We start from the raw sequence: 27,991 nt of genomic DNA on the forward strand, positions 1-27,991 counted from the left end.
GCGTTGATGACCTACCTCTACGGCCCCTTCAAAGTCAATAATGTAGCAACTCTGCCCTCTGAATTCCTAACCCCCTTTAAATATCTGTCCTCCCCTCTCCGCCCCCAGACTCACTACCTTCAGCAGCTCTTGGCTCTCAGGTGCTCTGCCTTCAGTTAGAAGTCTGGCGTCCCCAGTTCACATGGCTGAGCCGGGCACTCCGCTAGCCTCCATGAACCGTCCCTTCAAACTGCCTGAATCTCTCTGGGTCACTGTCAAGCCCAGAAGCAGAACAAGAGCAGATCGCTCTGTGGGCAACATAATTTGCCCCCAGTTTCTTTTTCGGTGCCCCACTGGAGGGTGATTGGAAATGAATACCTAGCAAAATGAGGGTGGCACTGATGCATTTAACAAGTCGAAGGAGAGTAATTTGGGTGCAACATGCAAATAAAAAGTGTTCTGACTGGTGCCTTTTGTGGCTTTCCCAAAGATTGGCACCAGGTGCCTCTGCACCCCTTCCCTACGCCTCCCTGCACCGCGGGCACGCCACCCCATCACCAGCTGCTTTTCAAGCCAGGCGGGAGGGCTTCCTGGGCCTGCGGGAGGCGCCCAGCTTCTGCTGCCGGTCTTTCCAGCGCCTTCCAAACCTGCCACTCTCCCTCCTCCCTCCTGAACCCCGCTGTCCTCCCGACACCAGGGCGCAGGGACGGTCTGCGCCGGGAGCTCCACCCTCCCGCAGGCTCATTCACATGTCAGGCTGCTCAGGCCTGCCTCTCCTTTCCGGCTCTATAACGGCGGGATCTGCGCCCCCTTCACCACCCAACCCGGGGGATGAGCACAGAAAAAGACTGAACAGAACCTGTCCACTGACACTAGGCACACGCCCCTCGGCCACCTTCTCAAACCCTCCCCTTCAAAACCAAACAAAAACGGCAAACAGGAAACGCTCGTCTTTTAAAAATTACTCTATTATTATCAAATAGAACCACAGTATCCAAAACGTAATTATAAAGTTCTATCCCCTACTAAGTGGCCCCCGCCCCGCCCCTCCGAGTGGCCGGCGGCCAAATCACGCCCCCCGTGCTGATTGGTTTCATCCATTTTATTGTCAAGGAAATTAACAGCCCGAAGGGGTTCCCCAGGTCCGCGCTCCCCCCCTGGGGCCCCGGGGAAACGCGGCAGCCAGCGACCTGGTCTCACTACCCCGCGTCCTTGGGAGGAGGGGCGAAGGGAGAGGGGGGCTCACAGCAAAGGGGCTCGGAGGCGCCCCGTCCCCGCCCGCCGGGCTCGGGCCGGGCGGCGGGGCGGCCCGCGCTCACTCGCCCGTGTGGGTCCGCAGGTGGTACTTGAGCGACTGCTTGTAGCGGAAGCACTTGGCGCAGTGCGTGCAGGGGTAGGGCCGCTCGCCGGTGTGCGCGCGCTGGTGCTCCAGCAGGTGGTGCTTCTGCGTGAAGCGCTTGCCGCACTCGGCGCAGTGGTAGGGCCGCTCGCCCGTGTGGATGCGCCGGTGCTCCAGCAGGTGGTGCTTGCGGATGAAGCTCTTGCCGCACTCGGGGCAGGCGTGCGGCCGCTCGCGCGAGTGCACGCGGCAGTGGTTGGTGAGCTTGGACTTCTCGCTGAAGCTCTTCTCGCACTCGGGGCACTTGAAGGGCCGCTCGCCCGTGTGAGTCCGCTGGTGGCGCAGCAGGTGCGACGGGCGGCTGAAGCTCTTGCCGCACAGGCTGCAGATGAAGGAGACCTCGTGCTTGCCCGCGTGCACGCGCTGGTGGATGACCAGGCTGATGTGCAGGCGGAAGCTCTTCTTGCACTCGGGGCACGTGTAGGGCCGCTCGCCCGTGTGCGTGATCTGGTGCTTGGTGAGGCTGGACTTGTGGCTGAAGCTGCTGTCGCACTCGGGACACTTGTAGGGCTTGGGGCCGCCGCCGCCGCTGCCCGAGCTGGGCGACTTGGGGCGAGGCTTGAGCGCGTGCTTGGGGGCGAAGCCGGGCCCGCGCTCGGGCGACGCGTAGCCGCCGCGGACGCGGTGGATGCGCTGGTGCAGCGTGAGCTGCTGCTTGTGCCGGAAGCTGACCTCGCACTCGCCGCACTCGTACGGCCCCTCCTTGATGTGGTTGCGCTGGTGGATGACGAGGTTGATCTTCAGCCGGAAGCTCTTGCCGCACTCCATGCACGTGAAGGGCCGCTCGCCGCGGCGGTTCCGCTGCTGCTGGCTGGCCGCGCCCCGGTTCTCGCCCGGGTGCCGCTCGCCGTGCGACGGGGGCGCCAGCCTCTTCACCGCCGGGTTCCCCAGCTGCAGCGGCGGGGGGCTGTCCTCGCCCTCGGGGGACAGCTCCCCGGGCAGGGGGGTCGGGTACATGGCGGCCTCGTACCTCCCGGACAGCTGCCCGAGGGACTGCAAGTGCTGCGGCAGCTCGTCCTCCTCCTCCTCCTCCTCCTCCTCCTCCTGCTCCTCCGTCTTGATCACGATCCCCTCTGCTCCGGGGACGCGGGACGGGGGGGGGGGGGGGGGGGGAGAGAGAGAGAGAGAGAGAGAGAGAGAGAGACAAGATGCCGTTAGGTGTTGCCTGACGCCCCTACCCCGGGGGAGGCAAGCCCCGCTTCGCCCTCGCCCACGGCACTGCGTGGGCATCGTCCGCCCCAAGGCCTTCCTTCGGGAAAATGCAGCTTCCCGCTCCCGCGGCCCAGGGAAGCCAGGCCGGCCGCGGAGCTTGGCTCAGGAAGGAGCCCAGGCCTAAAATGGGCCAGTCGGAGACCTGCCTTGGAATTTTATGTGGAGGAAGCAGGGACGATGGCATCCTCGTGGTGGGGCGCGGGCGCTGCGTGTGCCCATCGCCCGACGCCGCTGGCGGGCAGGGACCGGCAGGAAAGAAGGAACCTAGACGCAGAACCCTCCGGAGAGGCAGCGGGTCCAGGGCGCCTGAGGTTGGCATGCTCGAGCACCTGCCAACTCTCCAAGCCGATAAACACCCCTTTCTTACTTAAGCCACTTGAGGATTGGGTTTCTACCGCCAGAGTCTAAAGGGTCTTGACTCCTCAAGTTCCCAGCCTCGTCCCCCCTCTGCGGTCTCGTCTCCCTGAACTCTGCTCAGCCTCGCTGGTCTCCTTTCCTGGACTCACCTGGAGAGTTCTCCTCAGGTGCCTTTACTGACCCTCCTCCGTGTCTCCAAATCGTGCCCATTACTTAACACCCGGCTCCAATCCTGTCTCCTCCTGACAACCTTGCTTGACCATCCCAACCTGCATCCTTCAAGCCCCCCTGAGCCGCTAGCACGTGCGGGGGCGCCTCCCCGAGACTTAAGAACCCCGCTTCCTGACGGGGCACCTCACCTGCACAGGTGCATGACTCACCTGCACAGACTCTACCAGCCGTGACCCTGAAGCTGGGGTGGGGGGTTTCCTCTGCCTTTGCCACAAGCTTGGGTGTGCAATGCCCCACGAACACCCCAAATGGTGGATGTCCTCCTCCGCCGCCGGCCCTCCGCCCTCTAGCCTGGCCCTTTAGGACCTAAGATGTTGGCTGTTCTACAGGGTCCCTGGAGAATGTAGGTCCGAGAGAAAAGGAGAGGCCTCCAGCACCTATTTGAATCTTCTCAGGCGCCTTGAACTTACCTGGCCCTCCCTAAACACTTAATTGGGGAGCTCTATTTTTAGTCGCCGACTTTGTGTGACATGAGAAAGTCATTCACTTTTGAGTCCACCTGTGAGGTGGAAGACGCAATACTGTAATAGTCTGCATTTGCAGAATTCTCAAAAGCAAACAAATAAGAACTTTTCCAAAGCACCTCACACCTATGCTCTCTCATGTTCACAATATCTTATGGGAGACGTCAAGCAAGAATTATCCCCATTTCACAGACTTGGGGCATCCGAGCTTGGCACTATCAAGTAATGTCTTCAAATAAATAAAGTCAGACCTTTTCAGAGCTTGCAATTTAAGGACCAGCTAGTCTGTCCCCTCAACTGATAAGGAAACTGAAGCTGGCAGTGTCCGTGACCTGGCCAAGGTCTTCAAGTTTGTCAGTGACCACTAGGCCACGGCACTTCCAGCTACTCCTCTGCACCCAGTAAGTGGCAGTGTTAAAATTAGAACACAGGTGTGCCAAGTCCCAGCTCAGGCCTCCCGTCGTAAGACAATGCTGCCTCGGTCCTGTCAGGACTCTCAGCAGGAAGTGACCCAGAACATCCCTGGAACACGATGCTTAAAAGATCAGGAAGGAGGAAGCAGCTTCAGAGGTTGGTAACTCATTGCCCTGGTGTTTATCCTGAAAATAGGGTTGTTTATGAAAGGCAGAGGGGGAAATATGGGCCTTGGAAGATTTAAACTCTCCTTGAGTTTCCAAGTTGTTTTTTCTTAATGAAATAAGAATGAAACAGTTGGCCCTAAAATTCAGGCCTCGAAATCCCACAAAAAGCTTACAATATTACTAAATGGTACTAACAGAATTAATGGGAGTGTTCAAAGGGCAATCTGGAATTGCTCTTATGAAGCTCCCATTCAACGAATTCTCACAATTTGCCTTGTGTCTTTCACTATTCTCTAATGAAAGACAACATGGTATATTAAGATTTCTCGAGTATCATGCAATTATTTAAATATAAGGAGTTAGATACCCATCTTTTGACCAAGAAGAATGTCCATATTTTATGTGCAAAAAGGCAAACTGCAAGGGAATAAAATAAAATGAAAAAAAAATTTTTAAATCATCAAAATAATACTTAAAAAAACCGAAATAAAATGGATGTGGATACATTTCTAAGTATAAATAATGTATTAATTGATATGATTATTGATATAACTTTGATATCATATGATCATATGATATCAAAATATGATAATTGATATAACTTTCCTAAAGTTTTCATCTTGTCAATTGACTCTTTTGCACATAAACAAAACATACAGACAAAAACCAAAACCCAAGTGGGTTCTACCAAATTTTCAAGGAGCACACAGAATTCCTATCTTACACATTATTTTTAGGATACAGAAAAAAGAGCAAAAGCTCCCCAGTTCCTTTGATAAGTCTCGTATAATCTTAATGATTCCAGAAAAGTTCAGGTTCACTTCATTTATGAATATAGTTGTAAAATTCCTGAATAAAATAGCGGCTAAGTCTAGTAGTGTATTTAAAAAAATACACCACGATGATCAGACAGGGCTTTTCTCAGGCCTGCAAGGACAGTTTAGCATCAGAAAATTGACCACAAAAGAGGTCCTGGCCGTGCTGCTGCAAGCCCACTTCCTCACTGTTTCCTTGTCCTCACAGGGAGCAAGAATGTGCAGAATGGTGACCCTGAGGTTTTGTGATTAAACAAAAATGATGCCTAGATTCTACCAGAAAAAGCAGCCTCGGCCATTTACAAAGACGTGCTCTTCAAGGGTGGAAATCCTCAAGCCAGTTGAGGCTTCCAGTGTGACAAGGGAATGACCAAGGACGCGTCAGGAGATGGAAGTTCTAGCATTGCCACTAGTGTGGGACCTTCTCTGCCTGTAGAGGGAGGGGGCCGGAGAGATGATCTCCGCCAGCCCCTGATGTCCTCATCTGACCTGGCCTTTGGCTGTTAACGCCCTCTTTCCTTGCCGGGAGACGGATGCTTTTAAATCCCGAGGCAGGGAAGCTGTACCTAAGGCCATGCTTGGTTCCGTCACACCTGTTGAGCCCTCAGTGTCACAGTACCTCTCTAAAGGAGACCACAGCTTCCCCACAGGCCCCAGCCCCCCACTCACCCGAGCAGTTTCTCTGCTGTGCCAGCATCTGCTTGAGCTCACTGAACTCGCCTGAGCTCTCCGTGGACGCCTCCAGCGGGTTTTCCGGCTCCTGCATGTCCAGGTCTGGCTGCTCGCCGCACGGGTCCCCCAGCTCCGAGTCCTGGAAGCCATGCTCCTCCACCTGGCCCATCAGGGGCTCCGGCGTCTCCAGACTCTCGGAGCCCTCGTCGTTGGTCTGCACCTCGATCTTAATCACGATCCCGTCGTGAGCTGAGAGGGCGGCGGTGGGGGGGGGGGGGAGACAAAAGAATCCAGAACGTGTTCATTCCACCTGCCCAGGGTTTTGTGGCCCTAGAATTTATATTTCCAAAATTCTTACTTTAGAGACCCTGAAGAAATATCCTGAGTTGGCAGTGAGTAGGCATGGACACTGTGTAGCTTTGAATATGAACTGGAGTCAAGTTAAAATAGACGCAAGTTTGTCTCCGTGACCCCCTATAATTTTAAAATAAGGGTTTCTTTTAGAAAGAGATCCTAATTCCCTTTCCCAGGTTAGGTCAGCCAAAGGCAACAGTTTCTCTCTCTCCCCCTCAACCAAGCTGAATAAAGAAAAGGCTAATCGTCTGGTCTCCCCGCACACCTTTTCAACACTTCCCCACCAGGTGTCCTACAGACCAGAGGTCCCCAGCCCCTTCCTGGCCCCCGTTTACAGGCACAAGAGGGGCTGCGGGGTTAGTTTTTCGTTAAACAGCATCTGATTACACACATGGCCCTGACATTTTTTTTTTAATCTGCCTGTACATCTGTAAGTTAATTTCAAATGTCGTTACACACATAGGCATCACTTTCAATAAACAGGATTCTAGTGCACATTTTTGTTCTTTAGTGCAGTATTTTTTCCCCTTTTAATTTGCCTCCCCTTCTCCTCACTCCCCACTCGACAGGTATGACCTTCCCAGGTAATTCCCATAACTGCCCTCACACTTTTCTCTATGCTTATGTAGTGATTTATCACAGCACGTTTACATTTATGTTTTTCTTTTCTGGCCATTACTGGTTTAAAAAAAATAAAATTGCCTCATACATAATCCTCTATGTTCCTTTTCTCACCCAAATATCTTGTAGAAATCCCTTCACACCAATTTCTGTAGGCTAACGTGTTCCTTTTCAAAGCTGCGTATATTCCACGGTGAGGATAATACAGCAACGTGTTCCACCATCTCCTTATTGACAACATTCACTTTCTGCTGCCAGGCTTTTGCCATGGTGAACAACACTGCCATAAACACGTGTTTATATCTCTAACCATAAAATAGTGCTTTTATTTTTATGAGAGTCCCAGGAGTGGGACTGCAGGGTCAAAAATTAGAAATATTTTAGATTCTGATAGATGTCATCAGACTGCTTTTCCACAGGCTGTGACTATTCACATTTCTACCAGCCCTTTTCCCCACGTGCCTGCCAGCAACAGGCACCACTGCTCTTTTTAATCTTCCTCAGTCTGATGGGTATAAAGGGACAACTTACTGATACTTTAATTCTACTTCCCTGATGAGGGTAATCTGAATATCATTTCTTTTATTTATTGGCCTTTTAGAGTTGATTCTATGTGAACTGTGTTCTGTCAATTGGTCAGAGTCCTTTGATCCCCGTATTAAAGATAACCCATTTTCTCTTACTGGCATTTCAAATATTTCCCCTAAATCTATCATTTGTCTTTGACTTTTGTCATATAACTTTCCTAAAGTTTTCATCTTGTCAAATACGTCCCTCTTTCTTACGGCTCCTGGATTTTCTGTCTTAGTTAAGAGGGTCTCCTCTGGTCCTAGATGGTTCACCTGATCTCCTAGATTTTATTCCCAGGTTTTTACTGTTTTATTTTTTACATTTAGCTCTTTATTCCGCCTGAAATTTCTTTTTATCTTGTGTATAGTGTGAGGTAGGGGTTCAACTTTATTTTCTTGCATATGGGCAGAGCTGTGCTAGCATGAAGCCCCTTAAAGGTTGAAAATCACTTTGTTAATTAAGGAAATTATAAACATATAATGCATGAACATATTCATTCATCCTTTGAATGTTTATTCAATAGCTATTTATTGAGCACCACCTACGTGCCACGCATGTTCTAATGGTGGGACACATCAGTGACCAAAACATAGCTCCCCGCTCTCCTACATCTCACATAAGGCAATAAACATAATTAATAAATTATATGGTATGTTAGAAGGTGATTACGTGCTGTGGAAAAAAGAAAAGGCACCAGGAACCCAGTGAAAGAAGCTTCTCACTGTCCTTCGCCGTATCCACTTGTCCCGCCCATACTAAAGTGAACCACAGTGCCCAGAAAGCAGACCGCCCAGTCATGCTAGCAACTGATGCCACATGACCTAAAGCTGGGTTCTTTCGGATGCTTGGCAATCCTTTAATTCCTCTCTGATCAGCCAAGTAAACGATTCCCAACAGCTGGGGAGTGGACCGCATAGAAAGCAGCCCTAATGTCCCAGGTTGCACTCCCCACAGCCTTCCACGCAGACCGTGCCTACCTTCCCTCCAACTTGACTCTCCAAAGACGTCTTCATCCTATTCTCTGTCTTACAAAAAAGATAAAGTCATCCACACTCACATCCTGGGCTTCTTCCTGCTCCAGCTCGACGTCATCCCCCTGCATCCCCTTCCTCCCGTGCCCCTCCTCTGGCCTCCTCTCTTCTGGGCTCTGCACTACATCCGCAACTATGACTCCAGCATCGGAAAGATACCTTCCCTGACTTCAAAACTCCTGAAGATATTTTGCTTGCCTCCTCCCTAAGATAATTTTTTAAAACCATGTACCCGTTTGCACCTTTTTGAATAAATATACAAAATGCTTCAATCACTGCTAAAGATGTAATTTCTGGAGTATTGTAAATATTGATATTTTAAAATAAACTCTTCCATTGCCATTTAATGTTGCCAATGGCATCTAAGAACCCTAGCAATTTAAAACCCACCATTATTCACTTAAAAAATACACAAACAAGTTCTTCTTTGATACTTGAAATTTTAATATCATCTCTTTTCACCATGGACTTCTATTTCCATTCCCACTTTACCCACAGAATTTTAGCCTAATAGAACATATTTTTATGCTTAGGTGCCTTCCTGATCACCTCATTTACTGCACAGAAATGTGTTATGTAAATGGAAAGAGTAATTTTGCCTTCATTTCTAATAACCACAGGGTTCTAAGTGTTACTTGTCTGCCTGGCTTAAGTCATCCTTAGTTATTATTATTGTGGAATGAAAAATAATTATTCAAGATAGGAAACCTGTAGGAAATGTATCTCTTACAAGGATGGATGGGGACTTTTCCCCCAATTAGTTCATTTATCTGAGAATGAATATTCTTACTGCTTGAATGAGACAGCGTTCAGAATAAAATCTGGTCCTATTTTTCATTTTTATAAATATAACCATTGGGAGAGCTCATTTACATAGATCTGTAGCTGGGCTGGCGGGAGCTTTGTTATGGAATCATCACTCCATTCTTTGAACTTCTGAATTATAAATACTGCAAAAGCACATGGTTAACATATCATCAAAAATTGTTTTTAATGACCTATTTAGCTGACAACTTAATTAGGTTCTCTTTCAATTTTGTCAAAAGCTAAATATTCCAAATGATCTAACTTCCAAAAGAATTCGCCATCCAGGCCCCAGAGCCACCGATGTACTTCTGGTTCTGTCCCCCAACATTCTGGCTTGTCTCTTTGTTTCGTGAGCCAGAGGGCTTTTTATACATCAGAGAAACACTCCATAATAAGGCAGGATGGGCAGGAGGCGCCTCCTCTTTTTCTTTCACTGGTAGGAGACATGGGAGATGAGGACCAGCGCTACAGGGGCCGCAGGTGTCGAGTGCCCTCACTGATGCGTTTATGAAGGAGAACAGATGGACAAAGACTTGGAAGCTGAACCCGCAACGCCCTCCGTGTTGTGCCTTCTTGGAAAGACTCTTGTACCCCGGGGCATGGGTACTGCAGCCCGAAGACCACTGCCTTCCCATCCTTACCTCTCCTTCAAGACCCCCACTCCACCAGACGTCCCAGGCCGCTCTTAGCCCATCGTGAGTGTGCTCTCCTCTGACCCCCAAGCACTCGTCTGCCCCTCTCTATGGCATCTAATTCTTTTTCCCTTGAAATGTGCATCAGTTACACATTTTCGTGCCCCTCCCCCACTTGTCAGACAGCAGGGAAACCAGTGTTTCCCACCAAAAAGGTCTCTCTGCCCCAAACAACTTCTGAAAGAGTTCTGACAACCAGACTGCATTCATAAGCAGTAATCTGTTCTCCCATTAAAAAAATTAATCAGGGGGCTTCCCTGGTGGCGCAGTGGTTGAGAATCTGCCTGCCAGTGCAGGGGATGAGGGTTCGAGCCCTGGTCTGGGAAGATCCCAGATGCCGCGGAGCAACTAGGCCCGTGAGCCACAACTACTGAGCCTGCGCGTCTGGAGCCTGCGCTCCGCAATGAGAGGCCGCGATAGTGAGAGGCCCGCGCACCGCGATGAAGAGTGGCCCCCGCTTGCCGCAACTGGAGAAAGCCCTCGCACAGAAACAAAGACCCAACACAGCCAAAAATAAATAAATAAATAAATAAAAATAAATAAAAATAAAAGGAATTCCTTTAAGAAAAAAATTAATCAAAGACACATACATTGTGGGAATATAGTTTATGACCAAAGGTAGCATTTCAAACCAGTGGGAAAAGGTTTAGGTAAATGAAGTGGAGACAACTGGCTTCCTGACTACAAGGAAAAAAACAAAAAAACCATCTTCACATATCTCACCTCAAAATAAATTATGGATGAATCAAAACTTTAGACATAAATAATGAAATCATACTAGTATTAGAAAAAAGCACAGCTTTTTCCCCTCCCTCCTTCCTTCCTTCCTTTAGTTCTGGAAGCTGGTCAGTCACACCAAACATATTAAATGTGCACAACACAAACCAACTATAATCTTTTGGTGTAAATTTTTTGGAAAAAAATTTTTGTAGCTTTGCCTTGACACTGTTTGGTGATAAACATTTAATTTGTGATTGGTTGTTAGTCTCTGTAATCACATTTCTTCATAAGAACTCTTCTGAGATGGGAAAAATCTCTGCTACAAATTGTTTTCAAACGTATTAAATGTTTGTGGACACTAAATTTAATAATTAAGGAAGCTGGTATAATGTTATATTGGGAGACACAGTTAAACATTTAATTATCTATATTTTGTAATTTTCTTTTTGTTTTCTGGAGCAAAAAATATCTTATTTCAGCTTTCAAATATTTTTATAGATTTTTGGAAAGCTCATAGGTCCAAGGCCTGTGATCATAATGTTTACTGAATAAAACAGGCCGAGTAAGTATTTCTACACTTGGTATGAAGCCCACCCACCATAAAGAAAATTTCTGGTAAATCTGAATACATAGAAACTTAAACTTAATAAATTGGGACACAAGAATTTTAAACAGCTATATCACAGATACACACAAAGGTAAACCATAAATTTGGAAACATATTTGCATACGTAAGACAGACTACAGCTAATATCCTTAATATTTAAAAAGCTTTTATAAATCAATAATAAAAAGATGAATAATCCAAAAGAACAATGGGCAAAGGATAATTCATAAATAAGACGTACTGGAGACCAATACGTGAAAATATGCTCAACATCACTCTTACAGAGGTTGCATGAAAACATCAAAATATTGTCTTTTCTACCCATCACTCCGGCAAATAATAAAAAGATAATACCACCTATTGGCATGGGTGTGGGGAAACAGGTTTTCTCATGCATAGATGAGGGTGTGTAAAGTGGCACAATTGTTTTGAAGGGCATTTGCTAATATCTATTAAATTTTTAAATGTGTATATCCTTTGACCCAGAAAGTCTACTTCTAAATAAGTTTCAGACGAGTGCATGAAGATTTACTTATAAAGGATCTTTAATGAAGCACTGAAACTTGTAAAGACTCTAAATGTATATCAATGGGAGTTTATTTAAAGTATGAAATCAATATACAGAATACTACGTCTGCTATTTAAAAAACAGAAACTTACATGTTTTGACATGTAAAGATGTCAAAGATATATTTTTGGAAAAAGCAAGTTGCTAAACAATGTACTTCTATATTGTTTGAAGAAATTTTTTTAACAATGAGAAAGTATTATATAATTAAGGCCGTGTGTGTGTGTGTGTGTGTGTGTGTGTGTGTGTGTGTGTGTGTGTGTGTGTGACTATATGCACATAAATTGGAAGGAATAAGCTGTTGACTCTTCTCTCTCTCTCTTTTTTTTTTTGGCTGCACCGTGCAGCCTGTGGGATCTTAATTCCCCGACCAGGGATTGAACCGGGCCCTGGACAGTGAAAGCGTGGAGTCCTAACTACTGGACTGCCAGGGAAGCCCCGAGCTGTTGATTCTTGAGAGAGAATTATATGGGACTTTTCTTTCTCTGCATTTTTTCTTTTTGAATTACATTGATGCAACTTCAGAGTTTCATTGGAAAGTGAAAACCAGCATGGCCACATTAACTTTCTCCACCAGCTCAAAGCAAAGAAATGATGGCTGCCACGGGCTTTCCAACCTTTTCATGGCTACACTTTGTTAGATTTTTTAAACCTTGGTATATTAATTTTTAAAATCTTCTTTAGTGGTTGAGAATCTGCCTGCCAATGCAGGGTACACGGGTTCGAGCCCTGGTCTGGGAAGGTCCCACATGCCGCGCAGCAACTAGGCCCGTGACCCACAACTACTGAGCCTGCGCGTCTGGAGCCTGTGCTCTGCAACAAGAGAGGCCGCGATAGTGAGAGGCCCGCGCACCGCGATGAAGAGTGGCCCCTGCTTGCCGCAACTAGAGAAAGCCCTTGCACAGAAACGAAGACCCAACACAGCCAAAAATAAATTAATTAATTAATTTAAAAAATTTAAAAAAAGAAGTTATACGTACACATAGGCCAGAGGGATGAAGGGTTCTTCAAACCTCATTTTTAAGAAGCTCCCCTCCACCCCCAACCTGCTCCCCAGAGGCAATCACTTTCAATTCTTCTAGCTGATTCTTTTGTCACTTATATTCATAACTCTACGTAACATAATGGCATTGCTACTCCTTGAGTTTTCAATTTTAAGCATCGTCTACTGACTTCCAAGAGCTGGAGGTGAGGACCATCTCTTCCCCAACCATCCACATCTCTTCCAAATCCCCGATTTTTCCCAGCCTGTAATTCTGGTTGAATTAATGTTGGGTGTTTACATTACTGGATTATGTAAATGCTATTTAAAATTGAACCATGTAGCATACTATAAGTACTCTTCTATGCCTGTAAACCTTTTTGCTTCCCCTGGAGCTAGTTTTCTTTTCTTTTGCTTAGCTTACTATTAATTACCACTAAGTCAGCTCCAATGTCTCCCCCCATGCTGCTCTATAAGCCTCCTCTCAGAACATCCAAACATAATGGGGATTCCTCAGTTTTACCTTCTCGAAGAAAAACTTTCTGGAACCTCTGGTATGCTCCAGTGTGGACTGGTACCTCCAGATCCACAGCTGTCTTTTGGGGATCCCCTCTGGCAGCACCCCAGGGATTCCTTCCCCTGTGCTGGAGCTCCTTACACCTCTTTCTTGGTTTACTTCCTCATTTGGCAAAGTACCTGCCCCAGCTTGAGAAAGCGCGCATGGCAGACCTTGAACATCTCAGTGTCTCGATTTCACTCTCATATTTAATTAGATTAGTCTGGCTAGATATCAAATTCCAGAATGTTGGAAAATATTTTCCAGTTTTAAAATTTAAAGAATTTTAAAGGAATTGTTCTACTGTCTTGTAGCTTCCAATACTGTTGAAAAGTCCAATGCCATTCTAATTCTTGTTCCTTTGTATGAACCTGGTCTTTCTCCCAGAAGTCTGTCAGATCTCCTGGGTCCTCAGTTGCTCTGAAATTTCTTGCTGAAGTATTTAAGGCTGGGTCAGTTTTCATCCTCTGTTCTGGACAGTTGGCGGGCTCTTCAATCTGGAAAGCTGTCTTTAAGCGCTGGGAATTTTTCCTGAAGTCTTTCATCTCTAATTCCCTTCTCCCTGTTTTTGCTATTTTTTATCCTGATATTTCTATTATCTGGACATTAGACTTCCATCCTTTACTTTTCTTATTCTCTCCCTATTTTCTTTTTTGTCTTTTTGCTCTATTTTCTGGGCTGTGTATTCAACTTTATTTTCTAACACTGCTACTGAGTTTTTAATTTGCATTATTATATTTTTAATTTCTAAGAGTTCCTTTCTATTTTTTTTTTAGATAAGCATTATACTTTTGTCATGGATACATTCACTTCTTTTATCTAAGGAATATGAAAAAATGCATATTTTAAATGTATAACTATATATAAGTATTTAAACATACTTCCCCTCTCCCCCCCCCTGTATGGTCTCTGTTTCCTTGAAATTTATTTTTTCTTTTTTTCCCCTTTGTCTCTGTATATTAGAGGCTCTTCCCAAATGTCTTATGGTTCTTGGTTGTCCATTTATATTAAGAGTTGAATATTCAAAAGAGAATTGCAAGTTTGGTGCATTCAGGTAGGGCTTGGTTTCCCAGCAGGATTGTTTAGCTAGATCATTTCCCTGGGAAATCTCTTGGGCTGGCCCCAAGCATCTCCAGATAAGACTCTTCCAATATCCTGCCCTGAGGGTTTAATCTTGGATGTAAGCATCATTTTGGGATTCAGGTTAGGGAAGAAGGCTAGAGATCTCAACATCTCTGTCAAGCTTCACTCATTCCCTTGTTTTCAACATGGCACCCACCCCAATCGTGCCTGGTGTCCACATCCAGAAACCTTGTCGTTCACCATCTCCAGAGAATAAGCCTTGGTCACCTACCAGGGTCGGGTGAGGCAATGGAGGGAAATGACAGTGTTTAAAGGCCTCTTAAGATGTTTGACCAATGCTCTGTTTTTAGCCTCACCTTTACCCGCATTTCCAAAGACACCTGGTATCTCTGGTACTGCTAGTTCCCGAGTCCTGGGCAGGGCTGGGGGTGGAGTGCAAACTGGGTTTCTTCCCCAGCAACAATTTTGGATTCTGCTTTCTCAATCAGCGATCACCCAGACATCTGCTCTCAGCCTTCCAAAACTTAGCTGCCGTTATCTCCTTGTCCGTTCCTTTTAAAAAAAGTCCCTTCGCTCTCGTTTTAGAAGGTCTTGGGGAGGTGGGAGTAAACACATGGTCAATCTGCCACCTTTAACTTGGAGTCTTTCTTCATGCGTTGTTTTTTAAAAAACTTATTTTTACTGAATAAGAAGTAATATACACTCACTTCAGAAAATTCTAAAAAACATAGAGAAATATGACTTGGGTATGTTTCCATCCCATTTTTTCCCTAGTTTTGTTAACATCGTTGACTTCCTATTGCATTTACATTATCCACTTTTTTTTTTTTTTTTTTTGGCTATGTCGCGTGGCTTGAGGGATCTTAGTTCCCTGACCAGGGATCGAACCTGGGCCCTCGGCAGTGAGAGCGCGGAGTCCTAACTGCTGGACCACCAGGGAAGTCCCTACATTATCCACTTCTATACCATTAACCTCCCGTATCGACTGGCTCATTCCTGTCAACATGTCAAACAGGCTTTGGCAATCCCCATCTTAAGCAAACAAGAGTCCCCACGCTGCCCGGCCCGCCAGCATTTCTCTTCCCCACCCACAGCTACACTGGAACAATCTCCACTTCCTCACCTCCCATCCACTCCTCAACCCACTCACAGGCTTCCACCTCAACCATGCCACCAACGTTTCTCTTTCTTGCTACGGTCACTGATGCTGCCAATCTGCAAATCCAATGGACACTTTGCGCAGTCTTTGCCTAACTAAACCACACTGCAGAATTCAACACTGTTATCCACGCTCCCTCCTTCCGGAAACACTCTGCTCTTGAAATACCCAACAATGCGCTACTCTAATTTCTTGCTACCTTTCTGGCCACTCCTGTTCCCTTTGATTCTTCCGGTTTCTCCTCCTTTTTCCAAATCCTACAGCAGTGGTTTTCAACCCTGGCTGCACATGAGAATCATCTTGGAAGCTTAAAAACAAACAAACAAAACTAACATCTGGGCTCCACCCAGACCCAAATATTCCAACTCTCCAAATCTACTCTAACAGTCAGGGCCCCAAGCCAAGGGCACAGGCTGTGCTCTTTCTCTTCTCCCGTCCAGGCTGGGAAAGCTGATCCCGTCCACGCTACCGAGGCCCACACGTCTGTCTCTAGCCCAGGGCTCTTCTGTGAGCTGCAAGCTCCTTTACTCAGCTGCTGTCTCAACACCACCTCCTTGACGTGTCCTGGGACCTCACACCTAACGCATTCCTGTCGTTTCTCTGGGTTGGAACCTCTTGTTGTCCCCCACCTACCCTCTCACTCGCGTCACGACCTGGACTCATCCTCGGGACCCCCTCTCCTCATATTCGACATCCGCCAGCCACCAATGCCAAAATACACCTCGCAAATACCCACTGTGCTCCCTGGGCTATGCCAGGCCTCCTACCCGGGCTACAAAGAGAGCTTCTTCGCTTCCAGTCTTCCCTCCCTCCGAGGAGTTCTCCTCCGAGTAACGGGAATGCCCCCTTGTGCTTCCACTAAAAGTCCCACCTCCTCCGAGGCCTTTGCTGGGCACCTGGTCTCAGTAAGGCCTTTGCTGCTGTGTGTCCCAGAGCCCTGGAGGCCTGTCTCCACAGCACTGTCACAGGGGCTGGCTGTATTTTTACATATGTGGGGTGTTTAGTTTGTTAACATCAGTCTCTTGACATAGCACCTGGTACAAAAAATATTAGATGAACTTAATAATAAACATACAAGGGAAAATATGGTGTAAAAACTCTTCACGTGTGATTTTAGTGGCTGTATAACCGTCTATCATAATGTAATATAATATTTGTACATCTTAATCCATATTTTTGGATTCTTTTCTAGGCTATAGACTCTCAGAAAGGAAATTATTAGGTTAAGTAAATGAACATTTTAAATATTTAAAACATATTTGAAGACCAGAAAGTATCAAATTGCTTTTTAAAAAGCCTGAAACTATGTACAGTGTATGAGAACTTGGATTTCAGCCATGGCTTCTGGCTTGTTTGTTTTATTCTGCTAATTTGTTAGGTGACAATGGTCCCTGGCTTCCCCAGGCCTCCTATTCGCCCTTAAAGAGCCATGAATAGGAGCCCCGGCTTGGAGGATTTTGAGAGCAGGGTCGCTATCTGAGTCACCTTCAGGTCTCCTTGCCCTTAGGGATCCCAACCATAAATACTAGTTTATTGAATGCATTCACTCAGCCAGTTCACAAAATTGCCATGTTTGGTGTACTTGGAACCAGGAAAATTCTCAATTGGTATCACCCTTTGGGTCTGACCCAGGGCTGGCCTTGTGGCCACTCTTCTAGGGGGAAGGACACACGAATGACAGGTGACCACTGGCTCTGATAACTGCAGACTCACAGGACAAGCCTGCTACCCCGAGGCCAGGGCCTGGCACGCACACCGAAGTGCGAGTTTACAGCTGGCCCACGGGGCAGTGGTTCCCATTCCTCGCCTGTCCTCCCTCCGGTCAGGCTCCTAGTGGCTGAGACGGTTAGTGGAACAAACGGCACATTCCAGCCACACAAGGCAGCCTCTGTGAGGCCGCCGCTGCCCACAGAAGCTCCGGCCTTAGACACGCTTGTGCCAGAACCAACCCCGCCTGGGGCCGAGGGGGCTGGAGTTATTTGCTCTCAATTCTGGCCCCACTTTGTGGGAGGCCCACCTGTGATGAGGGTGTGAACAGCAGACAGAGGAAGGGGTCCATGTTCCCATCCCAGCCCTTCTAAGAAGATGCTGCAAAAGCAGTACCCGGACCACAAAACCCCACGGGGACATCGGATGGGTTCTAGGATTTTTACCACAAACCATCTCTCCCCTTTCTCGTTCTTTGCCTCCCAAGCCCTCTTTCTGATTTCTTCTCTTTTGAATCTCTCTGTTCCCACTGACACCTGTTTTTGGATGTGGCCACTCAAACCTTTCACATACAGACCTGTTGTCCTCCAAACAAAAGATCACTCTGCCCCGTGCCACACCCTGTCCCCGACACCCACTCTCACCTCATCTACTTTTAAATCCATCTATTTTGTCTGCCAGAATGAATTCAGGATCAGCCTCTTCCCTCCATTTAAATCTCCAGAAAGTAATGCTGGTTTAGGGTTTCTCTGAAACACGCCAGCACTTATGTTTCCTCAGGGTCCTGCCTCTTCTGGAAGTTACCTCTGCTCCTACTCCCTGGGGCCGACATGACTGCACGTGATTCTGGACCTCCTCCTGGTGCCAGAGTCGATGACAGTACTTCATACAAGACCTGGCTGTTGGCCCCAGTGAGTTCTCCTTCTAGATTATCCTCCTTTTTCAAAAGACAGGATCACCCATGACATCTGGCTACAAAGGACAAGGATCTGCTCCCACGGAAGACCTTCAAGGGAAGTGATGCAAGTCCAAGGGCAATTCCAAAGCAGGGGCTCCGGAACGAACCACACCCCGAAAGCACTGCCGTGCAAGTGTGAGGGCTGCTGAGCGGCTGCTGTGGAAGGGACGGCTCCCCACGCGGACGGACACAGCAGCTGGCGTGTCCTGGGCCACTGGAACCTGCCGGTCAGCACGCCAGGCCCTGGCTATCAGTACGAGTCCTGTTTCACGGATGAGAAAGCGGGCCTCCAAAAGGCCGAGTCACAAAAACCACAGGGCGAGGACGCAGAGAAGCCGGGGTGCAAGTGCAGGCAGCCCGACGCCGGCGTCTGCACCTGAGCCCACGGCCAGGCCGGCCTGCGCTTCTCTGCCGCCTCGCCTCGCCACCTCGTCTGGACCCTGCCCCACACACTGAGGATGCTTCAGATGAAGTCCGTATCTGTCCCTGTCCTTTTACTCACCGGCCACAGGACCAGGGACGTGGCCCTCCTCTGGGAGCTCGAGGCTCACCAGCACCAGCATCCTGACAAGGGAACACCTTTCTGTCAGTTTTGGTTCTGTTTCCCGCAAAGAGTGAGGTGACGCTCGGTCATGTCAAAAGCTCCCCGACACAATGAATGCAACGGCATTCCCAGCTCAGCCACCAGGGCCACTGGCGATCAAGGAGGCCCAGGCAGGTCCCAGCACCTGCAGGCTTCCCTGAGGCACGCAGCCTGCTAACACAGCCCGCCAGGGTCTAGTGTGGGTTGTAACACCCCACGCTGGGCCCCCTGAGCGCTGGAAGGCCTCGGTCACCCGGCAGCCACTCACCAGCACTGGGGTCTGCAGGCGCCTCGCCCTCCTCAGAGTCTTCCGGCTCCTGCATGACCGGCCTCTCCCCGCGTTCCATCTGTGACATGAGGTCTGGTTTGGAAATTGCATAGTCTGCGCAGGAGGAAGAAAAGAAGATATCCTATGGGGTGAGTTTGTACTGGATGCTACAAAGGTGTCACCTGTGTGAGTGTGACATCGGGAGCAGCTGCCCTACCCAAGGCTGGCAATGCTGCAAAAGGAAGGGCCAAGTTTCCAGCCCTTCCCCTCAGGGCACACAGAGTGTGTGTGCATGCACGCGTGTGTGTGTTAACTGCATGTGTGTGTGTTAACTGCGTGTGTGTGTGTGTGTGTTAACCGCATCCCGGGTCCTCCCAGCGGCACCAGCAGTGGGGCACCACTTGCCCACTGATGGAAACTGGTCATCTGTGGCTCACAGGTGGCCAATGCCAGCTCAGGTTTTCATGACAAAGGCAGAAGATATTTGAAATTTTATAAATTAAAAAACTCATCTTGATAAAATATAGAAGCCATGAAACAAAACACTGATAGGTTTTTTCTTACATTACAAAAAGTTTAAAGTTCTTTGGAAATGAATTTAAAAGATAAAGAAACTTGGAGGAAATAGTATCACACACACATGTGTAAAACATAATGCAAAGGATTAATGTCTGTAATTATATATAGAGCCTCTACAGTTAGTAAAATAAAAAACCAAAAATATGAATGGGTAATTCGTAGAAAATATGCAAATGGCCAATAAACATATTAAAAGATGCACAAGCTCCCTAATCATCAAAGAGATACATGTTACGATAATGCAGCGTCATTTTTCACCCATCAGAAAAGACAAATCTTTACAATAGGAGAACCCCAGTTCCGGCCAGGGTGTGGAGGTGGCGTTGTCACACTCTGTTACGTGAACATACACAGCCCTGGGTAGGGCCTGTGGAAGCGCCCGTGACATTGTAAACGAGCACCCTCTTTCCTCGGCAAACCCACCTCCTGGAATCCATCCCACTGAAATCCTCGCGTAAGAGTGCAAATGCAGAGATGCTGATTGCAACCCTCTGTGGCAGCGAGAAGAGGGGCTCAGGCTGCCGCTCAACAATAGTTTTATATCAACAGCCCGACGGTTCATCGGGAACACGGCACTGTCTTTCGAGCAGGCCTCTGCGCTGACACGGAAAGCTGTCTCTGACTACTGTTAGGTAAAATAAGTGAAGGATCCCATTTGTGCAAACCACAAAGCACATGTGCACGAGTGCAGCAAAATGATGAGAAACAATATCGGCCCAAGGGTTCGCGATGGTTACCTCCGGGGAGCGTTACCTCCGGGGAGCATTACCTCTGGGGAGCGGTGCTGGCTGGGGGGTGGGGACTGCTCTTTATTATACAAATCTAAATTGTCACATTTTCACAATTATGTATATACTTTAAAAAGAACAGAAAAAAAAAAGTTACCCCATGGAGAGGTATAGATGTATAAAATTAACAATTCCAGCAAGGATCGGATTTTCTATACAACAGCGTATATAATGTTTTTCTAATTTTTTGTGTGCCCAAGGAGTTCCCCATATCAGAGAAAAGGAAACATATACAACTAAAGCCTATTTTCCCAGGTCTTCATCCTTAAATACGCTCATTAACGAAAACAACAAGAATCCACCGACTGTGGGGTATGAGAGATCCCAGTCAAATCGCAACTTCCTGGTAGGGACCTAGGACAATCGTTTACTCCCCGGGTCATACCTCGTCTCTGCGCGAGCGGGACGAGAACCTGGGGGATGTAAGCTCTCAATCGACGACAGCGTTCAGCCACCTGGGCGGTCCATCAGGAGGGCTGACACCTGTCCTAGCTCCCACACGGGCAAGGTGTGAGGATTAAATGTCATTCTCATAAAGCACCTCACACTCTGCTTAATAATAGTTGGCTGGACAAACTAATTTCAAGAGATATATATATGTATGTATGTATATATACGTATAGAGGGGCCATGGGGAAAATAATACAAAGGTGAGAGACCGCTGACGTCTGAGTCTGTCCCCGGCCCCCGCGGGTAGAGCGGAGTCTCTGCTTACGAGCTGTGCTGATCTGTGCTGCGCTGAGGTATGTGGGTATATGGGTGCCTGCTCTCATTTGCTGTGCTCTTGAAAATTGTCTCTGGGAGTTCAGAGCTCCAGGGGCTCCTAACAACCCCCAGCTAGCAGGCGGGAAGCCACGGGCAGCGAAGCCGTCTCCTTACCCATGGAAACCAGAGACTCGTAGTTGCCCCGCATCACGTTCTTGTACAGCTCCTTCTGCCACTCGGACAGGTTCCCCCACTCCTGCTCCGAGAAATGGACGGCCACGTCGTCAAACGTCACAGGGACCTGAAACCACACAACAAGCTCAGCTCGGACCAACTAGAAGGCATCACGGGTGCTCAGCTGCCAGATCCCAAGGTTGCCAACGGCTCTGGCCCCCTGGGCCTGGCTCAAAACTCTCAGGACTGGAGTGGGAAAGGCCCAGAGGCCCAGCTGTGGGTTTTCACCAAGGACCTCTCTAGAAATCAGGAGGCTTCAGCCACTGTCCTGGCCCGAGAGAGTCAGGGCCCCGTGATGTCTGGTCCTTTTCCTCTCTAACAGGACAGTCCTTGCTGCTGTAAAGTGTGGTCTGCAGACCAGCAGCAATGGCACCACTGGGGAACTTGCTAGAAATGCAGACTCTCAGGCCCCACTCGAGACCCACTAGTTCAGATTCAGCATTTAGTAAGGTCCCCAGGTGATTCGTGTACACAATACAATCTGCAAAGTGTTGGCCTAGGCAACACGTTCCACGTATCTTCCCTCCATGAGGCTGTGAAAAGGGGCAGTAGCATAAAAGAACAGAAAGAAAACCAGTTCACGTTTAAGTGCTTTCCTCTGGGAAATAATATTAAAATCTAACCATCCTCTGGTTTTTTAGGATACCTCCGGAAATCATATTTTTACTGGCGCTAACGTGATTTATGAGTTTACTGATAAAAATGCTGAGCAGGACACCGCCCTGTAACATCTCACCAAGTCCTCCCTCCACCTCCACGGGGAAGCACACAGGTTCACACTTGTCCACAGCTCGACCACTTGGCCTTCACTTTGCCTTTTATCCTCAGACATCACAGACTGAACGCCTTCTACACTGACAGCCCCCATCACTAGGTCGTCTCTCTGATCTATAGCCTATGCTTTTATCAACAGGAGAAATCATTGGGTTTTGCTGTGTCCTGTTCTCAGTGATGCAAAGTTGGTGACTAGGTATCATCATACTGTTTTCCTTCTTAACCGTGGCTTTCCCTTTCTTTGATATTAAATTCCTAAAACACATTCCAGGCCTGGTCACTCCTTGGGAAGCCCCGGTTGGGATAAAGTTACCTTGGGAACTTCTCCATTGCTGCCCGGGGGCAGCCGCAGGATCCAGAAGTTTCTGTTCTTCAGCAGGTTCTCCATGTTCTCCAGCCGCCTCTGCAGCAGCCCGTACTCCTGCAGCAGGGTCCCCAGCACAACCCATTTGCTCTCCAGGTGGTTTGCAAACTCCACGGCCGTCTTCTCGCAGTCGGCTATCTTCTTCTCATTTGTCCCGGTCCTGCCCTCCAGGGTCAGGAGCCGCATGGCTTGGGCCTCCAGTTTCCTCTCCACCGCTTGGACGGCAGCCCACACGGCCAAGCGGGTGATCTCCGCCGTTGGGAGTGGTGTGTCCTTCTGGGCCGCAGAAGAGATCTGGAAGGGGGTGTCCTTTTGGGAAACCGGGCTCTGGAGCAGGGGGTCCATGTCAGTCTCGGGAACTGTGGGGGAAAGGGTCAAGGGGTCTCTCTCGGGAACTTCGGGGGAGTGGAGTGGGGCTTCTTGATGATGGGTGGAGTGGGAGAGAAGCGAGATCTCTGGTTCAGCAGCAGCTGGGGGTGGATACGGGGCCTCTTCTTGGGAAGTCAGGGGGCCCTGGATCTGAGTCTCTTGCTCGGAAGCGGCATGATACAGGAGTGAGGGTCCCTTCTGGAGCACATGCGGCATTCGGCCAGAAGTCTCGTGCTTGGGAGCGCTGGGAGTCTGGGGTAGGGAGCCTTGCCGGGGAATGGCGGGAGACAAAGAAGGAATTTCTTTGTGGGGAAGAACGTGGGATTGGAACAGAGTTTCTCGAGGGAGTCCGGCAGGGGTCTGACGCGGGGTTTCCTCTTGCACAACGTTGGGGAATGACAGAGGTGAGGAGCGTTGGGTCTCCATGTCCAGCTGCTGGACCTGTGTTCCAAAAAGAAAGGACAGGATTGAAGGCCAGAGTGTCCAGCTGGCAAATAAATCCCCAAAATAAGCACCTACATTAAAAGGGCTTCAGGCTTCGTAGCAATAAGATATGTTCCATGGACATGAATCTCTTCTTGAGACCCTAGCGTTGATCTACACATCAATGACAACTGCTATTAACAACAAATAAAAGATGGTTATGCCACCTTCTGCTTCTATAGAGCCATCTCCTTTTTCACAACATACACTGCACAGGTGTCATCTCGTGAGTAGTGGTGTGGGAGAGGAGAAAGGATACTGGCCTTGAATTAGAACACTTGGCTTTCAGTCCTGTCTACACCAATGCTGCCCGCGTTGCCCTGGCCCAGTTACTCTAATTCTCTGTTCTCAGGGTCCTCATCCATCAAATAAGGGTCATAATACCTGACACACCTGCTACCTCACTGAGTTCTTCGAGCATTGAGCGTTAAATAGAATAAAACTTTGAAAAACAATAGAGCAGAATTTTGTCAATGCCAGGCTAGCCTAAGACTGCCAGCAAGCTGGGGCCGGTTCTGTCAAGGCACTTACCCCGAAGGTGAACTTGACATCCAGCCCCACCGCTTCTACTTGTATTATCAGGCAGTCGTGGTACCCATGTTCTTTCCCTCACTTTGTCCAACAGCGATGACACACAAGTACCTTAAGCTTCCCAGACTCCTTGATAAAAGCTGCCTTGTTGACTTAATAACATTTCTCAAAGGGTTGATATGGTAGAGGTTTGCCTTTGAGGCACGTTCAATGGACCCAGCCCCTGCTGGAGAGGCTGAACGGGCTACCGTGCATTCAGGCTGGCTCCTGCTACACACAGAGAAGAAGACAGACACTGAGACAGGTGTGGGCGTGGCCATTCAGACTCTCCTGAGGGAGCCAAGGTTCCCGGGGCTGATGGTCCCCGGCGGGTAGGTGGACCCTGGCCATCCGGAGTCCTCCCCATGGTTCGTGAGGTGGGGAATGAGGAGGAAAGGAGGCCTGGAAGGACCAGAAGCAAAACTGAAGTCAACCAGTTCTGTGAGCTGTGTCAAGGTTGGTGGGGCTAGAACCAAGATAAAGACCGATTCCTTCAATTACTTGAAGGGGGTTTCCCCATTCCCCACCTCGCCATGTCCATGTTCAGGGAATTCCTGTGTCATCACAGAGGTGAAGCCAAGGTCTTCTGAGTGACCAGCTCTGTATCTACCTATCCAGAATGTCAATATGTTTACTGGAACTGAATAGAATTTCTTCTATATCAATGTTTGTCCATTCCCTCATACTCTTCCTTCAATGAATCTGCTGAATGGCCAATTACTGTGTGCCATATAGAAGTGAGATTTAAAGTAACTGCAATTTACCTTTTCTTCGTTTGAAAATTAGCATATTCCTGGTGTCCACTCTGAAATACAGTATGTGCCCAACAAATGTCTGCTGGATGAATAGTATAAATGACTGGGTTACAAAGAAATTATTAGACTTAATAATGAAGTTCCTTGAGTCATCTATCAAAGACTCATCGAAACCTATTTATACCTTCTGTTGCTTTCTTTCTTTCATTTGTTCATTCATTCACTTATGTGTAGCTTAACTGAGACAGCATCACGCTTTTAAGACAAGGACTGAAGATCTAAGACCTTGTTCAGGCAAAAGGTTTTTGAGGTAGTACGATCCAATAGCTTTGCAGGGAACCAGACGTGAGGGCTAATTAGTCAGCCCTGACAATTATCTGGCATTTGTTATGTGCCATGAACTGTGTTTTAAAGGGTTATCTAATTTACTCTTCACAAAACCCTATAAACAGGGACCACTAGAATTCTTATCCACACTTAGCACAGGAAGTTGTGGAGGCTTGGAGAGGCCAAGTAACTGGCCCAAGGTCACACAGCAGTCTGGCTCCAGAGCCTGGGCTTCCGCCTACACTGTAGGTCGCCTCTAGGCCTCATCTGTCAGATGAGACAGCTGGTCAGTATGTGTTCTGAATCCTCTTTACCTCTAAGATTCGGAGGCCTGGAGATTAAACAAAGACCTGTGGGAAGGCCCTGCCCGTAGACATTTCCATCTAATGCTGGGGTCAGGGACCCCTTTGAAAAGCTAATGAAAACGATGGATTCTCCCCCTCAAAAAACACACATGGGCACATACACAAAATCCCACGAGCACTCTCAAGGGAATCACAGAGCCCTGAAACTGAAGGCTCGTCAACAACTAAGCCACCTCTCAACTCTGCACAGGCGAGGGCAAGGCTGGACGACCCTCTGGGATAGGAGCCTCAGACACAGGGAAAGTGACGAACATAATGCAACACAACAGGCACATGTATGGCCCTGTCCTCACAGGGGGATTAGGGTATTTGCCTACAACTAGTAGGAGGAAGGGGAAATCCCCAGGGGCCACGTTAGTTCCCCTGAGTAATACAGGGGCTTAACTGAAACAATGTAGAGAAGCTTCACGACAGTAAATTAAGCCATTAGCGCAAGACATCTTTACTAACTAGTCTACTCAGAGCGCAAAGGAAAATACCAGTTCTTTGCTCTCTATTATTAGACTGTCTCTGTCCATTTCCGGATTTGGAGGACTGTAGAGCAATGAGGGGCCCACGGGAGCACATCCCCTCCACCACCCCCAAATAAAAGCCCCTTGCTGTAATTTCACCAGTCCCAGTAAACCTGTGGCTTGATACTACCCTAAGCAGAAAGAAATGGCCAAAGAGAGGAATGGAGCTGTAAATATAAAATGTGAGATTAATAAGCTTGCATTCGCAAACTCTTGGGGGCAGGGGAAGAATTCCATTTCACAGGATTTAACCCACCTTCCCTACCCCGTGTATCCTAAGAGGATGGGGTCTCCAGGATTCATTCATTCGCAGAAAAATACATAATTATACCTGACTTACAAAGAAAGCCGTGCCATTGTCTTGTATGACCCAGTGTGGTTCACCCAGAATTATATACCATTCAAGGGTCCTGGAAATCTAAGCATTTAAAAATCATTTAATTTTATTTTCCCAAGAGTTTTATTATTAATGTTATCATTATCATTCTTATTATTATGATCATTTTTTTGTAAGACCTGAGAGGCTCTTTAGAAAGCTCTATATCCCGACCCCTTCCTGCACACAACAGGAAACTGAGGCTCAGGGCACTGCCCCCCACGCAGCAATCCTCCTAACAACACGGCTACTGCATCTCAAAGAGCAGGTCTGCGGGGAGACTTTGAGACTGATTTTTAAAAATGGTCCACTGAAGAGGCAAACCAGCCCCCAAACCCTTAATAGCTTGCTCCCCAGACCCCATCCGTCCGGACACCCAGAATTCGACCGGGTCTCCCGGACGCAGAGACTGGAGGCCGAGGCGCCCGAGCCCGAGGGTCACCTGCTCCTCACGCCGGGGACGCTCGGCTGGGCGCTGCCCGGCCTCCCACACGGCCGTCACCTCCCCCCCGACGGGCCGCGTCGCCCGAGCGCCGGCCCCGGCCCCCACCCCAGGGAAGGCCGCCGCCGCCAGGGCCGCCCCCTCCCCGTCCAGGCCCGCGGCCCGGAGGCAGGCATTTTTGCGGACGCGGGCGCCGAGCCACGGATGACTCGCTACGTGACCTTGGGGCAGGCAGGGCCGGTCGCCGCCAGGTGTCCGTGCCTCAGTGTCTCCGCTCTGCGAAATGGGGAGAGCCGCGTCAGCGCCGCGCTCCGGCCGCGGGAGGCTCGGCGGGGCCGAGCTCTGCGGAAAACGTGCGGCGGCAACCCCGACGGACGCGGCGCCGTCTCCGCAGGGAACGAAGCGCGCCGCCCGGGCGCCCGCCTCCGGGCCCGCGTGCGTGCCAGGCCCCTGGCGTCCCCGCAGCCGCGCCCGGACGGCGGCCGGCTCTCCTCGCGCAGCGCCCCCCTCCCGAGCAGGGGCGCGCGAGCTCTCCGGGTCCCCCGCCCCCACGTCGTGGCGTTTCCGTCCCTTACCGAGACCCCAGGCCGGGCCGCCGAGCCCGGGACGCGCAGGCCGTCCCCAGGGCCCCGAGTCCGCGCGTCCGTGCGCGCGCGGGCCGCCCTCACCGGAGCCGGGGCCGCCTCGGCCATGGCCCTGTGCTGTCCGGCCCGGGCCGGAGTCGCCGCCGCCGCCGCCGCCGCCGCCGCCGCCGCCGCCGCGCGGCCCCACGCAGGCCGGCCCCTGGGCTCTCCGCAGGCGGCGCCGGCCCGGCCCGGCCTTCCCCGCCCGGGCTCTCGCGGCCGTCGGGCCCGGCCTGCTCGGGGCGCGCGGGGCGGGCGGGGACGGAGCGCCCGAGCCCGGCGGCGGCGTCGGAGCGGGTCGCGCGGCGGTGCGGGCGGCCCGGCGGGCTGCGCCCCGGCCGCGAGCTGGGCCCCGGCCCTCAGCACCGGCCCCCGGCCCGCGCGCGGCCCCTCTGCGGCCGCGGCTGCGACCCCGGCTCCGGCCCCGGCCCCGGCTGCGAGCTGCGCTGCCGTCCCGGCGCCTCTTCAGCAGGGGAGCTGCACAGCAGCTGCCATGTTGATACAAACTGCATCCTGGGAGGCATGTCCCTCTCAGGCCGTTTAAAGAGAAACACTCCGAGGCTCGTCGGAGGCTGCAGGAACCCAGACAGCTCCATCTACAGCCGGTAGGAGCGAACAGTGTCGAGCGAGCAGCCAGGCGGCGACGGACACGCCCTGAGCCCCGGGCCAGCCCGTCGTGCCGCCCGGGCCGAACCGCTCGGGCCTCCCACCCCCCCGGGGCCCCCGGCCTCTCACCTGGGGTCCTCGCC

General features: G+C 49.6%; 1 protein-coding gene across 1 annotated transcript; it reads right to left on the bottom strand.

The window, feature by feature from the left end:
- Positions 1-1,066: 1,066 nt before the first annotated feature.
- On the bottom strand, positions 1,067-27,307 carry ZNF777 (zinc finger protein 777). Its single transcript, XM_061198875.1, has 6 exons — positions 27,195-27,307; positions 22,370-23,230; positions 21,223-21,349; positions 18,977-19,090; positions 5,708-5,959; positions 1,067-2,451 (listed from the first exon to the last, which is right to left on the bottom strand). The coding sequence occupies exons 2-6, from the start codon at positions 23,213-23,215 to the stop codon at positions 1,295-1,297; spliced, it is 2,496 nt and encodes an 831-aa protein (XP_061054858.1). The 5' UTR covers positions 23,216-23,230; positions 27,195-27,307; the 3' UTR covers positions 1,067-1,294.
- Between the last annotated feature and the right edge of the window lie 684 nt (positions 27,308-27,991).

Source organism: Eubalaena glacialis, chromosome 8, assembly GCF_028564815.1.
Source record: "Eubalaena glacialis isolate mEubGla1 chromosome 8, mEubGla1.1.hap2.+ XY, whole genome shotgun sequence".
In the NCBI taxonomy this organism is placed as follows: Eukaryota; Metazoa; Chordata; class Mammalia; order Artiodactyla; family Balaenidae; genus Eubalaena; species Eubalaena glacialis.